This window comes from Zootermopsis nevadensis, unplaced genomic scaffold, assembly GCF_977971745.1.
Source record: "Zootermopsis nevadensis isolate Lab colony 2312 unplaced genomic scaffold, Znev_1.0 Znev_ptg000061l, whole genome shotgun sequence".
Lineage (NCBI taxonomy): Eukaryota > Metazoa > Arthropoda > Insecta > Blattodea > Termopsidae > Zootermopsis > Zootermopsis nevadensis.
In genome coordinates, this window is record NW_028259192.1 from 12,332,337 (window position 1) to 12,346,738 (window position 14,402).

Below are 14,402 nucleotides of genomic sequence, written 5' to 3' on the forward strand. Positions count from 1 at the left end.
TGTGTTTATTGTTAGAAATTCAAAGCCAAGTTACCTCATTTGCTTCAAATTGTAAAATGTGACTGTCATTCTTTGTCAACCTTTATGGACTGTGTATAATGTCTTATCAGCATACCAGTGTACCTTATTGGTCAGAGGTCTTGATATAATCCACTTGAAAGAGGTTTTCAATATCCTTCATTTTGCTTTCAATGTGTGATGTTAATCCTATTCTACTAGAAGTAATCCATAGTTAGGTCCTTACCGATCAGCTGGTTAGCATATGCATTGAAAATTGTGAGGTAAATCTCTGTATTAATGGTCAGTCAAGGACAGTATGCCCTATAATTTGAGTCTGAGGAACAGCATACTACATGCCAATTTTCCTAGAGTGCATTTCTTCCTCATCGTTTGCAAATAGATCTTCTGACACCTCAAATGTCGTGAAGTGTGCCTAGAAGTTTATGCACTCATTGTCTGCTGTTTGGCAGGCTATGTGATTTGAACCCTTATAGATACAAAATATGTTATACAGTTTCTGATGATGTGTTCTGAATTTTAGCATCTGAGGAGTATTCCAGCACAGACTCAGAGGAGAGTGCAAGCAGCAGCTGTTCTGATTGGGAGAGTTTAGAAGAGATAGAGGATAAGTCAGGGGAAACTGGTTCATCCTCTCTGGAGCCTTGTGCTGCTCCCACAGTCAGTGCAAATGAATCCAAGGTATCAGTCATAAACTTTCAGAATACAGTGAAACCTCTATCCGTCGTTCCCGGAACTATCGTTTTCCCGGATGCATCGTCCGTTTTGTTCGGTCCCGAATACATCCCATATAAAATAATGTTACATTTTCCCGCTTCTATCGTTCCTCGAACTATCGTTTTATCGCATCGATCGTTCAAAAATCTTAGTCCCGGCCCACAATTTTCCTGCAATGATCGTTTCTGAGAATTTAAAATGCTGGGTTTAGAGATAAATTAATACCGAAAGACGCATAATGTTTTTGGAATACACAGTAGCGGTAACCTGTTATGTCGCCCAACCAGCACATTCTTTTGGAATGAGGGTCAGCGGTGCAGGGGTGATAGTTGGAGTGAATGGCGGTGTTCATTGTCAGAAATTTTACGATTTTAATTAGGGTGCACTGATATTTCGTTCCAGCGATGCCAGATGGCATGTGCAGTGTGAATTTCTTCACAAATGCTTTTATTACAAGTACAAAGGAAAGGCTGGCGGCACTTTTCATTCTTCTGGTTCATCTCGTTTCCAGCGGTTCAGGATCTTCTACAGCTACGTTTCGTTGAGTTCGGCAGTAATAGTATTTCCATTCTTCCTGTTATTGTTCGCGAAGAGGGTGGGAGTGGTGAGGAAGAGGAAGACGACGAATGCGAGCCCGAAGCTTTGCCGAGTTTTGCCGAAGCACGTGCTGAATTGGCAAAAGTGAAGTCGTTCTTTTATGCGCATAATATTAGTGAACGTGACGAGGAAAACATTTTGAACGTGGAAAGTGCTCTGTTTGGTCTAAAACGTAACGTTTCGACAAACCAGTTGACCATTAAAGACTTTTTTGGTAAAAAGAAGTAACTTTGAAAGAGAAACATTGTTTTTTTAAAATTTTTAATGCTTTCCCGCATCTATCGTTTACCCGCATTCATCGTTTTTATTTCCCACCCCCGCCGAAAACGATGCATCGAGGTTTCACTGTATATTCATGAAAGGGAACATAAATGAAAAGAGTTGTTACTGCTGCATGAGTATTATTATTATTTAGTGTTCTGTCTGACGACAGGTCCCTTGTTCTGCTCAAAAAGAGTTAGCCAGTTTTCCCTATTCTCAGCTTCTCGTTTTAACTCCTGGAACTTCATCTTCTTTCCTTGTTTAAGATCGTCAGTTAGCTGTGTCCGTCTTCTTCCCAGTCCTCGCTTTCCTGCTACATGAGTAACAGAAGTTAATCTCTATCTTCTCATATGTATTGCATTGCTTAGGTTTTTCATAATAAAGGCCTGCTAAAACCAGTGTTACTAATAATTTCCTTTCTTATCCTACTCATTGTGCTTCAGTATGATACTCTCATTTTTTGCAGAATGGTTGTTCTTATCGCTATCATCCTTCCACAGTTTTAATCGAAGTCATAGATCAGGTTATTTTAGGGTTTGAGGTTCACATGTTGTCTTCTGGGTTGTAGTGTGATGGAGTTCTGCGAGACTGCACACTGCTACAACTTAAAAGACAGCCATCATGAGGTTATTTTAATCTTGAAATGATGGTACTAGGTCATTCTTCTCTAAACTCTTGCAAATGAAGGTGATCTATTAGAAGAAGGGGACTGATCTTTGCAGTATATGGCATTTCTTAGGCATCCATGATTTTTTACTCATTTGTGCTGCTTTTATGCTTCAGTAGTGAATGATCAAGAGTATTTGTACTTGTGCCCATATTTTGCATTAGCAGTAAGTACTTTGTTGTAGCATTGTTTAGGTTGTTTGTTAAAGAATCTTGGCATTTGAAAAAAGCTGTGACAAATTGTTGCTGATTTTGGAAAAATCTTAACTTGGAAGAAATTTGAAACGAATGTAAGATGCGGCTCCTCTAATCTGGCCCAGAAACAGTGCACCTGTCTCTCTAATTGAAAGGTCTAAGAAAATCAAAGTTGAAAGTAAAATTTGTTCTCATATATTCTTATAATATAAAAGGAATTATTATCACCTTGCAGATTTGTTCCTTCGTGAAGGACAGTCACACAGTCTGCCTCCATGTTCTAGAATTTTTATGGCCACATACTTATAAAAATACCAAATCTTATTTCCAGCCAAGTGAATTTTGTGTTGTGACAGTGTGCTCTGCCCCTTCTCCAAGTATCTGAACATGCACTGTGCTTGCCAGAGCTACTCATGTGACTTTTTTATTTTGCAATAGAATCTCAGTTTGAATATTCTTTTGATGACAATTTAATATGTGTGATGACAGAATTGAAATTTTCAGGAAATTGTTTCCATTTCTCTCCAGTGCACGAATGGCTATGTGTCTCAGTGTAGCAAATTCCCATGCAGTATATTAATTGGGAACTTCATATGCTATTTTAATTTTGTGACTCTGTTATGGTTTTGAGTAATGACTTTGTTATTTAGTTTAATATTTTTTCAGGCTTGTGATGGTGGGGCATCATCATCTAAAGCAGTTCCTTCTGCTGCTTACCTGTCAGATAGTAGTGATGGGCAATCAGAAAAGTGCCCTATTTGCTTACGTAATTTTACTACGCAAGAGGTTGGGACTCCTGAGGCTTGTGACCATAGTTTCTGTGCAGACTGTCTGCAAGAGTGGTCAAGGGTAAGTAACTATGTTACACTTTAGTGATGATAATTTTTTTGGTGAAATAGAAACAAGTAAGAAGTTGATAGGATCGTTCTTGAAGTGGAGGAAATGAAACTTCAGAGAGAATAAAATACCAGAGATTTTAGTCAGATAAGATTTTACTTCCCTGTCATATAGCGTGAAAGGAATACTTTCCTGTTTTTTGCTCTATTTGTTTATGTAAGCTTTATCTCCCCCTCCTATGGCTTTAATAGCCAGTGTTGTTGGCCTTAAGCATCACCTAACCCAATGTTAACTTCTGAACCCTTTTTGACCTCAGATTTTAAGATGGAGGCAGCATGTTTCTCCTAAGCAGTGTACAACTAAAAGATAGCATGTTACATCAGTCAAGAAGAAAACTATGTAAACTTACGTTACATTAGTGTGAAAACTGCAAGTTGTTTGATTTGTTTCTTAAGTAGCACTTACTAGAGCAAAATAAAAAAAATTCTGTCTGTTGATTAATTTATTTTGAGAAAAGACTATGAATTGCAGAAATGTAAAAGGTGGGTTTGGCTCATGAAGCAGAAATGTTGTTGAAATGGTTTGTAAGTGTGACAGTATTTTTCAAGTACGCATATTTGGAATTCATGTAAAGTGATACAAAATTGATCCAATTTTAAAACACCTCAACAGCAAGTAGTATTGATGATGGAATGGATGAACCGGAAGCTAGTTTCATCTGGGTAGTAGTTATCCTGGCTGATAATGTATCATGGTATTCCTCAGTTTACCCAAGCAGGTTTTGTGATGACACATTACCAACTATCCTGCCATCTAAAATTTGGATGTTCTTAACTGTGTCAGATCTTTGAATATCTAAATTTACATAAAAATTCTTGCTTTGTAAAATTTCTTTCAACAAGTAGCCCTCTGCCATTTTGTATTAAAGGCTTTGTTTCTAACTCTGTAGCTGGCTTGATTATCATGTTGCTTGTATGTATGTACTTCCGTGTTATTATAGTATTCTTTTTATCTTAATTTTAATTATTCATATTGTTTTTCTTTCAGAATGTCAATACTTGCCCAGTAGATCGACAGGTGTTTACCTTAATCCTTGTTCGACGCTCTCTGGAGGGAAAAGTTGTTAGAAGGATTCCCGTTGAACCACCAAGACAACAGAGTGAAGATGAAGTTCAGGAGGACCCAACATACTGTGAAGTTAGTATTTAACATGTAGCTGTCACAATAGAAGTTTCAAAACTGTTCCAAAATTGTAGGTGGAATTTACTTCCACACGAATCAGCAGGAACACAAGGAACAGCTTCTTTGTGTCACTGAATGATTTAAAACATGTAGTTCATTTGTATCTTCCTAGGTACCAGTTGCACAGGCTTTATAAGAGGTAGTTGTGTTAGGCATAATGGCAAAAAATGTTTACTAAGTTGAACAGAAATGAAACAAAGTTTATAAAAAGGTTAATGTTCAACATTTCTGATCATTTTGGTGGCTAGGAGAGCAGATTCTCTACATAGAAAAGAGAATTTCACAAAATATCATTCAGTAAGACACTAGATGTGTAAGGACAAGAACTTGAGATCTGAACAAAATCTGGTAGAGAGAGCAAATTATAGTGAAACCTCGATGCATCGTTTTCGGCGGGGGTGGGAAATAAAAACGATGAATACGGGTAAACGATAGTTGCGGGAAAGCATTAAAATTTTTAAAAAAAATTAATTTTTCTCTTTCAAAGTTACTTCTTTTTACCAAAAAAGTCTTTAATGGACAACTGGTTTGTCAAAACTTTACGTTTTGGGCCAAACAGAGCCCTTCCCACGTTCAAAATGTTTTCCTCGTCACGTTCACTAATATTATGCACATAATAGAACGACTTCACTGTTGCCAATGCTTCGGCAAAACTCGGCACAGCTTCGGGCTCGCATTCGTCGTCTTCCTCTTCCTCACCACTCCCACCCCCTTCGCGGACAATAACAGGAAGAATGGAAATACTATTACTGCCAAACTCAACGAAACGTAGCTATAGAAGACCCTGAACCACTGGAAACGAAATGAACCAGAAGAATGAAAAGTGTCGCCCGCCTTTCCTTTGTACTTATAATAATGCATGTGTGAAGAAATTCACACTGCACATGCCATCTGGCATCGCTGGAACGAAATATCAGTGCACCCTAATTAAACTCATAAAATTTCTGACAATGAGCACCGCCATTCACTCCAACTATCACCCCTGCACCGCTGACTCCTCATTCCAAAAGAATCTGTGCTGGTTGGGCGACATAACAGGTTACCGCTACTGTGTATTCCAAAAACATTGTGCGTCTTTCGGTATTAATTTATCTCAAATCCCAGCATTTTAAATTCTAAAAACATCGCGTAAATTTCGTTATAATTTCTCAGAAACGATCATTGCGGGAAAATTGTGGGCCGGAACTAAAATTTTTGAACGATCGATGCGATAAAATGATAGTTCGAGGAACGATAGAAGCGGGAAAATGTAACATTATTTTATATGGGATGTATCCGGGACCGAACAAAACGGACGATGCATCCGGGAAAACGATAGTTCGGGGAACGATGGATAGAGGTTTCACTGTATACCAGCATGCTGAATTTATTACTATAGCGCAATAATTTTCATATATTAATATATTTTTTCCAAAATTCCTGTTGTCCCAGCTTAATTCTCAATGCAAAATTTCTTATATTTAATGTTTTCATTGGTAGGAGCCATTATCTTTCAGAAGAACATGAAAGAAGAATTTTATGGTTCATGTGTGTGTTTCACTTCAAATGGAGAAAGTTAATCATTTCAGATAATTTTTTGTTTGCTTTGTGCAGGTGTGTGGTGAATGTGATCGTGAAGACCGCATGCTGCTTTGTGATGGATGTGACCTTGGTTATCATCTGGAATGTCTGGATCCTCCAATGGATACCGTGCCTCTAGAGGAATGGTTCTGCCCTGATTGTGTCTTGTCTAACTCGGTCAATCTCGCAGAGGAGGTAATGGCTCTTACAGTTCCTGTATGTTCAAGAACTGTTATTTATTTTAGTTTCTTCCTTCATTTTAATTTGTTAAGTAAGGCTTTAAGAAGTTAATACGAGGGCAATTCAAAAATTAACCTCCGGTCGGGCGCGAAAAACAAACCAGTTGCCATAGCAACATAGTGCATGCGCAGTCGACATCAGCAAACCTTCACCTCGTTGCACATCAATTTGGCCGCCAATTTGTTCAATACTGCCTGAGTAGTGCGTGGTGTAAGATGGAGGCTATAGTTGCTGCTCCCGCCAGTTGTGAGGTACATAGTGTCATTCGTTTTCTGCAAGCAGAAGGAAATTTTGCCGCTGAGATCCATCGTCGGCTGTGTCGAGTTTACGGCGAAAATGTAATGAGTGACGGTTCTGTGAGAGAATGGTGCAGGAAATTCAAAGAAGGGCGAACGGATGTGCACGACGAGGGAGGAAAAGGGAGACATTCAATTGTGAGTGATGAACTTGTTCACAAAATCGAACGAGTCGTTCGTGACACACGCCGTTTCACGATTTCTGAACTCAGTGATGATTTTCCCCAAATTTCAAGGTCGACTCTTTATGGAATTGTCACAGACAGATTGGGTTTTCGTAAGTACTGCGCACGATGGATACCAAAACAACTTACTGACATCCACAAAACGAAAAGAATGGGCACGGCATTAAGTTTTCTTGAGCGCTACAAAGAAAAGGGAAACGAATTTCTTGACAGAATTGTGACTGGGGACGAGACATGGGTAAGCTTCACGAATGTGGAGACTAAAGAGCAGTCGAAACAATGGATGCACACTCAATCACCGAACAAGCCCAAAAAATTCAAACAAACATTTTTGAACAAAAAAATGATGGCTACAGTATTTTGGGACCGCAAAGGAATTTTGTTTACAGAATTCATGGAACCAGGGACGACAATAACATCACAGGTTTATTGTGAAACGTTGATAAAGCTTAGGAGATCAATCCAGAATAAACGACGTGGGATGCTCACGAAGGGGACTGTTCTTCTGCACGACAATGCGCGGCCTCACACCGCCGCTCGCACAAAGACTCTACTCGACCAGTTCAAGTGGGAGATTTTCGACCATCCCCCTTACAGCCCTGACTTGGCGCCGAGTGATTACCATCTTTTCCTAAAAATGAAGGTCTGGCTGGCTACTCAGCACTTTGAAAGTAATGAGGAACTCATGGATGGAGTCAACAACTGGCTGGGCACCTTGGCTGTACCGTTCTTCGAAGAGGGAATAGATAAGCTGGTGTCACAATACGACAAGTGTCTGAATGTGGGTGGCGACTATGTTGAGAAGTAATGTATGTATGTTTGTAACTTTTGTATATAATAATTTTTTTTCACTGTATTTTGTTTTTCTTTCCTACTCGATCGGAGGTTAATTTTTGAATTGCCCTCGTAGCTTGTTTTAAGATTTGACATAATCTTTGGTTATTTGAAAAGTAAGGTAAATTATGTAATATTCTTATATTGCATATTTACAGGTGCGGTTTTTCATTTTGTACTGTTGTATTTTCCTTTAAAAACTAGTGAAACAAGATGAAACTCATATCGAACATTTTAATCTCTTGCTATGCTTTTTATATGTGTGAGCGTTGCAGAAGGAGGAATTTTGTGGTTTACAACACAGTGAAACCTCGGTGCATCATTTTTGACGGGGGAGAGAGATAAAAGCGACGAATACGGGAAAATGACAGTTGTGGGAAAGCATTAAAAATGAGAAAACAATAAGATAGTGCATTTTTTCTTTTGCATACACAAAATAATACACATAAAACCTGTTTCAAATTTACTTCTTTTTGTCAAAAAAGTCTTTAATGGATAACTTTACGTTTTAGGCGAAACAGAGTCCTTTCCATGTTCAAAACGTTTTCCTCATCACCTTTAAAAATATCGTGCGCATAAAAGAACGAATTAACTTTTTCACCAATGCGGCATGTGCTTCGGTAAAACTCGGCACAGCTTCACACGACTCATCGATGGTGTCAGCCGTGCATGTGGCAAGCTCGCTGCGCATCTTTCGATATTAATTTATCTCTCAAACGATCATTTTAAATTCTAAAAACATTGCGTAAATTTTGTTATAATTTCTCAGAAACGATCAGTGCAGGACAATTGTGGGCCAGGACTGAGATTTTTGAACGATTGATGCGATAAAACGACAGTTCGAGGAACAATAGAACCGAGAAAATGTAACATTATTTTATATGGGACGTATCAGGGACCGAACAAAACAGACGATGCATCCAGGATAATGATGGTTTGGGGAACGATGGATAGAGGTTTCACTGTAGTAGGTAACCAAATTGGTTGTCAACACAATTGATGATGCCTTGCCCGAGGCTCTTTACTGCGTCTGTTTATACTGAGGTGATTTGCCATGGCTCTACCAGAATGCCATGAAAGACATCTGCTTCCTGTCCAGTCATTTCTAGATCACTGTAGCAACTCAACCACCAATGTAACCTCTGCAGTTCTTGTTTTATGTAGTGTGAACCAGCCACTTCTTAAAAATGTGCAGTTTAATATAAATTCAGTCATTTTTTGTACTGCAGAGGACAATGTTATATGTTAAATTATACACCTGATGAAGAAAAGGTGACAACAGACATCAGATTATTCAAAGTTTAAGAAGTGGTGTAATGGACAGAATTTTGTTTCATAGAGAATGCAATTGAAGGAGTAGTAGTTTTGATTTCATATATATATTTCAAGAGCTAGTGAAGCTGGTTTTAATTTGTGGTTGCAAAAGTTGTTTGCATGTTTTTTTCCTTTTAATTTCAGACTTCGGAAGTAGTTTATAATATATGGTTTTTGTGTGGACTGTAAGTACTGGGAAAGAATCATGCTTCTCTTACCCAGGTTGACATTCAGGATGGTGAATTAACAGCCCTTCTGGAGGATGCACCAGTTTGGGGACTGCCACCACTTCGTCCACGTGTATCACGTTTGCTGCCCCGAACAAGGCAAAGTGAGCGTGTAAGAGCTACAATGATAACTCGACAAAGACAACAGAGTGAGGGGAGGCAACAGATAGATCAAACACAAGTATGTACTCTTTTTTCTGGCTGAAGTTTGCACTAAGAACATGCATTATGCATCATCCATTTTTAAAATATCTAAGAAATTATATAAATTAAGCCTTTTTCAAACATATATTAACATTTAGAAACAGCTGTATTCAAAGTTGGAAGACTGGTATTTACTACTCTTCTCTCTAAAAACTAGTTTGTACTACCAGTTCTTACATGTAGAAACTAAACATTCCAAAATACTATAGATAGAACTATATTTTCTTAATAAGAACTAGAAATTGCTGCAGCTGTTTGTAAAATACCAAATTAAGTGGAAAAACCAAGTATTTACTGCACTTTTTAGTTTATACCACATCTTTTTTAGTTTAAACACTTCAGTGATTCTAAAACAATTGCATCCTGGTAGCACTAGACAGCCGTTGCATCATACATTCATTCATTCATTCATTCATTGTGAATGTTGGCTTACATGCAGATTGTTTGTAGTTGTCTCGGTACATGTGAAGTGCATGAAATATTTTATTCAAAATGTATTTTCAGTTGCTGATAGGAACAAAGTTTACTGGAAAGAGTGATTTTTAAAGAGCTGCTGCTGTATACTGAAGTGAATAAAATATCATACCATCACTGCTAATAACTACTAATATGAGAAAACACAAAATTTTACAGGAGATTGAAGATACCAGAGCTGCTGTTCTTTAAACAACACTGCAGTGTGGAAAGGTTGAACAGTTTGATATATTTGAGGTGGTGCAGAAAATTATTGCAAAGACTTTACTCAAAATTCTGTACTGTTTGCTATCTATAGATGAGATATATGATGCCATTGAAGCATCTCATTTCCCTTCAGTATGCAAGATTTTCGGTACTAATAAGGCAAAGAAGATATTGAGTTCTAAGTCCATTTTGCATACAGAGTTAAGTAATCATTGTCATATGTTATTTATATGAGGGGCATATACAAATGATTTAGACTAACCTGAATTATGTGATCCTTGATGGTGGTGGCTCCCAGTTTACACTTCGGCCCGTTCCACATATTCTCCCTGGAGGTCGATGCACCATTGCCATCTCTCTGGCAATTTCTGTATTGCCTCATGAAACCATTGTTTTGGGGGGTGTCGTACCCACTCCCTGACAGCATCATGTAAGGTGTCACTATCGGGAAATCGGTGACCATGCAGGGGATTCTTCATCTCACGTAAGAGGGCATAGTCACTTGGTGCCAGGTTGGGGGAATAGGGCGGGTGTGGGAGCACAGTGAACTCCAGTGACTGCACGTGCAACAATGTTCAATTCCCCGATAGTGATGCCTTACATGATGCTGTCAGGGAGTGGGTACAAGACACCCCCGAACAATGGTTTCGTGAGGCAATACGGAAATTGCCAGAGAGATGGCAACAGTGAATCAACCTCCAGGGAGAATATGTGAAATGGGCCAAAGTGTAAACTGGGAGCCACCACCATCATGGATCACATAATTCAGGTTATTCTAAATCATTTGTATACGCCCCTCGTATGTTGTCGATTTAATGGTGCTGTAAGTAGCCCTGACTATACAGTGCTTGTCACTGCCTCGTAGATCTGATTGACATGTTGACTGAAGCCAGTAGAGAATACGTTCATTATAGTTTATTGAGACCATTTGACTAAATTCATTCTGGAGATGAAACATGATCATTGAGGAGCGCTATATATGTAACTTTTGTTGTTCCATGAATTTTACCTACTGGCACTGGCATGGAGTTTGACAAGTTGGTATTCATAGGACTGCAGTAACTACAGGGAAAATGTACATAGTTTATGAAATCCAAAACCAAGACCTTGTTAAAACAGCAAACCAAAATGTGGAAGTATGCTGGCTGATTGAATAGTACAGTGTGGGCTGGTATACCTTTTATTTATTTTATGAAAACTTGGGCCTTGGATTGTGGTTTAAACCAAATGCCATATAAGGTGATGTTTAATACTAATTCTAGAGTTGATCTTCCAGTATTGGTTTTACTTCGGAGGTATTTGCAAGTTTGCAATAGGGGATGAAAAATTAAAGACGGTACAAGAAGATGGTTTTACAAAATATGACATTTATCTAAGAAACATTCTTTGCTTCACGAAGTCATCAAACACACTGCAACGTGAATGTACAGAATGTAATGTTATCATTGTAAACTGGATGAGACCACTGCCAAAGAAAGTCACTTCAAATTTTAATGTATTGACTGTGATAAGGAAGAAATATTTTTGATAGAACACAAATTACAATTTAACAAAAGCAGACAGTGCATGAAAAGAATACCTGATACATTTTTCCCCAGCTGAAATTTGATAGAATATCACTCTTTCTGCTATTGATATTGACTGGTTGAAAGTATACTTCCAGAATGTTCTTTCTGTACTTCTAAATAGCAGTGAGAATGGGCCATTTAATTGCGGATTTAAACCTTTGAAGCTTATCAGAATAATTTTTAAAGATTTGGTTCCTGCCTCTAAAGAAACAACACATTACAAAGATGCTGTTTAAGAAAATTTGTGTGTTCTGAGAATCATATGAAACCCATAAATATGCCTTCTGGGCAAGATGCAGAGTTAGTGGTAGTTAAACCAGGTGGTACATATAGTTACCACTGGGCTTTGAAGGATTAAAGAAGGTGTTCTATTGAACATGTACTCAGGATCTCATTTTCATGCTCGGACACAAAATTTTATTGTAGTAACTGATATGGACTAAGGAAGGGAACCACCTTTACGGCATGCTGCAGTGCTCTTGATTGTGGGTTCTGGTGAAGGATATGTTTACATCATTACTTCATATTTGAGCTTGTGTAAAGTGAAGCTAATCTTTGTGTAATTCAGTGTTGCAATTGCATCTTGTGCAAAAACAAGTAAACATGAATTAATGTTGTAACTTTTACTGCAGTTCGGGTTTTACATTTTATGTCTGTGTATTTTCTTTTACTTCACATTAAATTTGTATTTTCCTGTCATTGATTGATTTTATTTTATTTTTATAATTTGTGTATCCTTTCAACATGTGTTTGAAATATACAACTTTTTGTGTAGCTTTGAGATAAGGTAAAAAATATGTGTTAGAGTTTGATTTTGCAAGAAATATTTTTGAATAATGGCATTGTAATTTTTAAGTACTGGAGCAGGGGTAGCCAACCCGCGGGCCGCATGTGGCCCGCCTTGAACATTTTTCCGGCCCGCGAGATTCATCACACTTTTACAATGTACGCTTAGTATCATTATTATTATATTATCTATGTTTACATGTAATTATAATAGTAAACACAATAATAATAACTCATTATGTTTCAATTTTTCACTCCAAAAAAATGTCTATAGTGTATCTAAATGTAATATGGGGATATATAATTTTATATGTGGCCCGCGGAGTTATGATGCATTTCCAAAGTGGCCCGAAAGATTATTTGGGTTGACCCAACCTGTACTAGAGGAATGCGCTCCTTCCGGAGTGCTTTCTCTAATCTGATATTTTACTTCTTTACGTCGCTGTTCAGAGGCCAACTGTTCTTGGTCAGTCAACTTTCTACGTCCATCCCCACCCTTGCAAATCTTTGTTTGTTTGTTTTTTGCTCTTCTGTTCTTGTTGAATAAGTTTTTCTGCATTTATAAATGTAAGTCTCCCTTCGCTTTTCTTTATTTGTTAAGTAGGTCTGATGTTTTAGTTCCTTACGTCGCTGTTCAGAGGCCAACTGTTTTTGGTCAGCCAACTTTCTAAGTCCAGCCCCACCCTTGCAAATCTTAGTCTTAAAATTGATCATAAAATCAGTTTTCATAATAGTTTTCATAATCGTAATATATCGAATGAGTATCAGTTTACATTGTTGGAGTTGGTACTTCAAATAGTTGATAATGTCTTCTTTCACTTTTCTGATGTTTTAGGCAAACTGTCAGTCAATTTTCAAGAATGCAATGTGCTGCTTCTGGAGCAGTGATCATGCGACTGGCTTGATAGTTTTTGTTGTGAAGCATTATTTGTTTACTCGACATTGTTGTGGAACACAACAATGCCGAGTATAAACAAATATAAGTTGACATTGTTGATGACGTCATTTTTTGACGACAACGAGGAATCACAAATTTTTATAGTAGATTCTTCATACAGTAGCATGAGTGAAGAAAATCGTATGGACCCATCCATATCTGTCTGTCAAATTTTTCTTATGGGATTAGGCAACCTTTAGACAAGGGGTCATTGTTGCACAACAGTGGGGCCAAAACCTGATTCTTAGAATACAGTGTTGTGCAATGATGGGAGAAACATGTTCCAACAATGATAATTCCATTGTTGGAACAAATTGTTGCAAACAGTGGCATTGGATTGCATAAATGCAAGAATGGGCTAAGGAGCAACATGTGCCTTGCCTCACATTAGTGCGATGATAACTAAAGGCACACCTGTGCTCAGATCAGTGCAAGAATTATGTGTGGTGCAAGAGTGACTTTAGATAGCATTACTGGACATGTTCTGGTGTGAAGGATGTCTTTGTAATGTCACTGTACTCCCAAGAGTCCACCTTTCCAGTCTTGTTATTGAAAGGGGTAGTAGATACTAGCTAGGACTTTGATTTGGTTTTTTACTAATAGCTGCAGTAATTTCTTGTTCTTGCAAAGTAATATTAGTTCTGTCTGCTGAACTTCAGGACTTTTATTTCTTACTACTAAGAGGTAGCTGTAATGGATGTTGGGTTCTTCCTGTTCCATATACAGATGCTTCAAAGTGTTTGTTACCCACAGTAGAATAATTTTTTTATGTTCTTCAGTTTTAAAAATTATGAAAAGATGAAGGAAAGGCATATTTTGTGAAATATCTTGAAACCCTTTAGTTTCTAGAGTAATCTCTGAAAAACTTAAAAACTAGTAGTTTACCAACGAGACGGAGGACTCGCATGACATTGACAGAAGACTAATACCAGATAACTAAACTGCAGTATGAGCATTATCAATAAAGAAATCAATCATGTTACCCTTTATTTCATTATTCCAATTGTCTATTTTCCCATAATTCAAGTTGATCATTT

General features: G+C 37.8%; 1 protein-coding gene across 8 annotated transcripts in view; it reads left to right on the forward strand.

Moving 5' to 3' along the window:
- The window catches only part of LOC110839028 (uncharacterized), a 39,810-nt gene that overhangs the window by 9,716 nt on the left and 15,692 nt on the right, over positions 1–14,402 (forward strand). For all 8 annotated transcript variants that reach the window (XM_087340172.1, XM_087340171.1, XM_087340169.1 and 5 more), the window contains exons 5-9: positions 542–699; positions 3,121–3,303; positions 4,339–4,488; positions 6,127–6,288; positions 9,185–9,370. In XM_087340172.1, the coding sequence (XP_087196298.1) occupies positions 542–699; positions 3,121–3,303; positions 4,339–4,488; positions 6,127–6,288; positions 9,185–9,370 (839 nt within the window). The remainder of the gene's footprint in view (positions 1–541; positions 700–3,120; positions 3,304–4,338; positions 4,489–6,126; positions 6,289–9,184; positions 9,371–14,402) is intronic.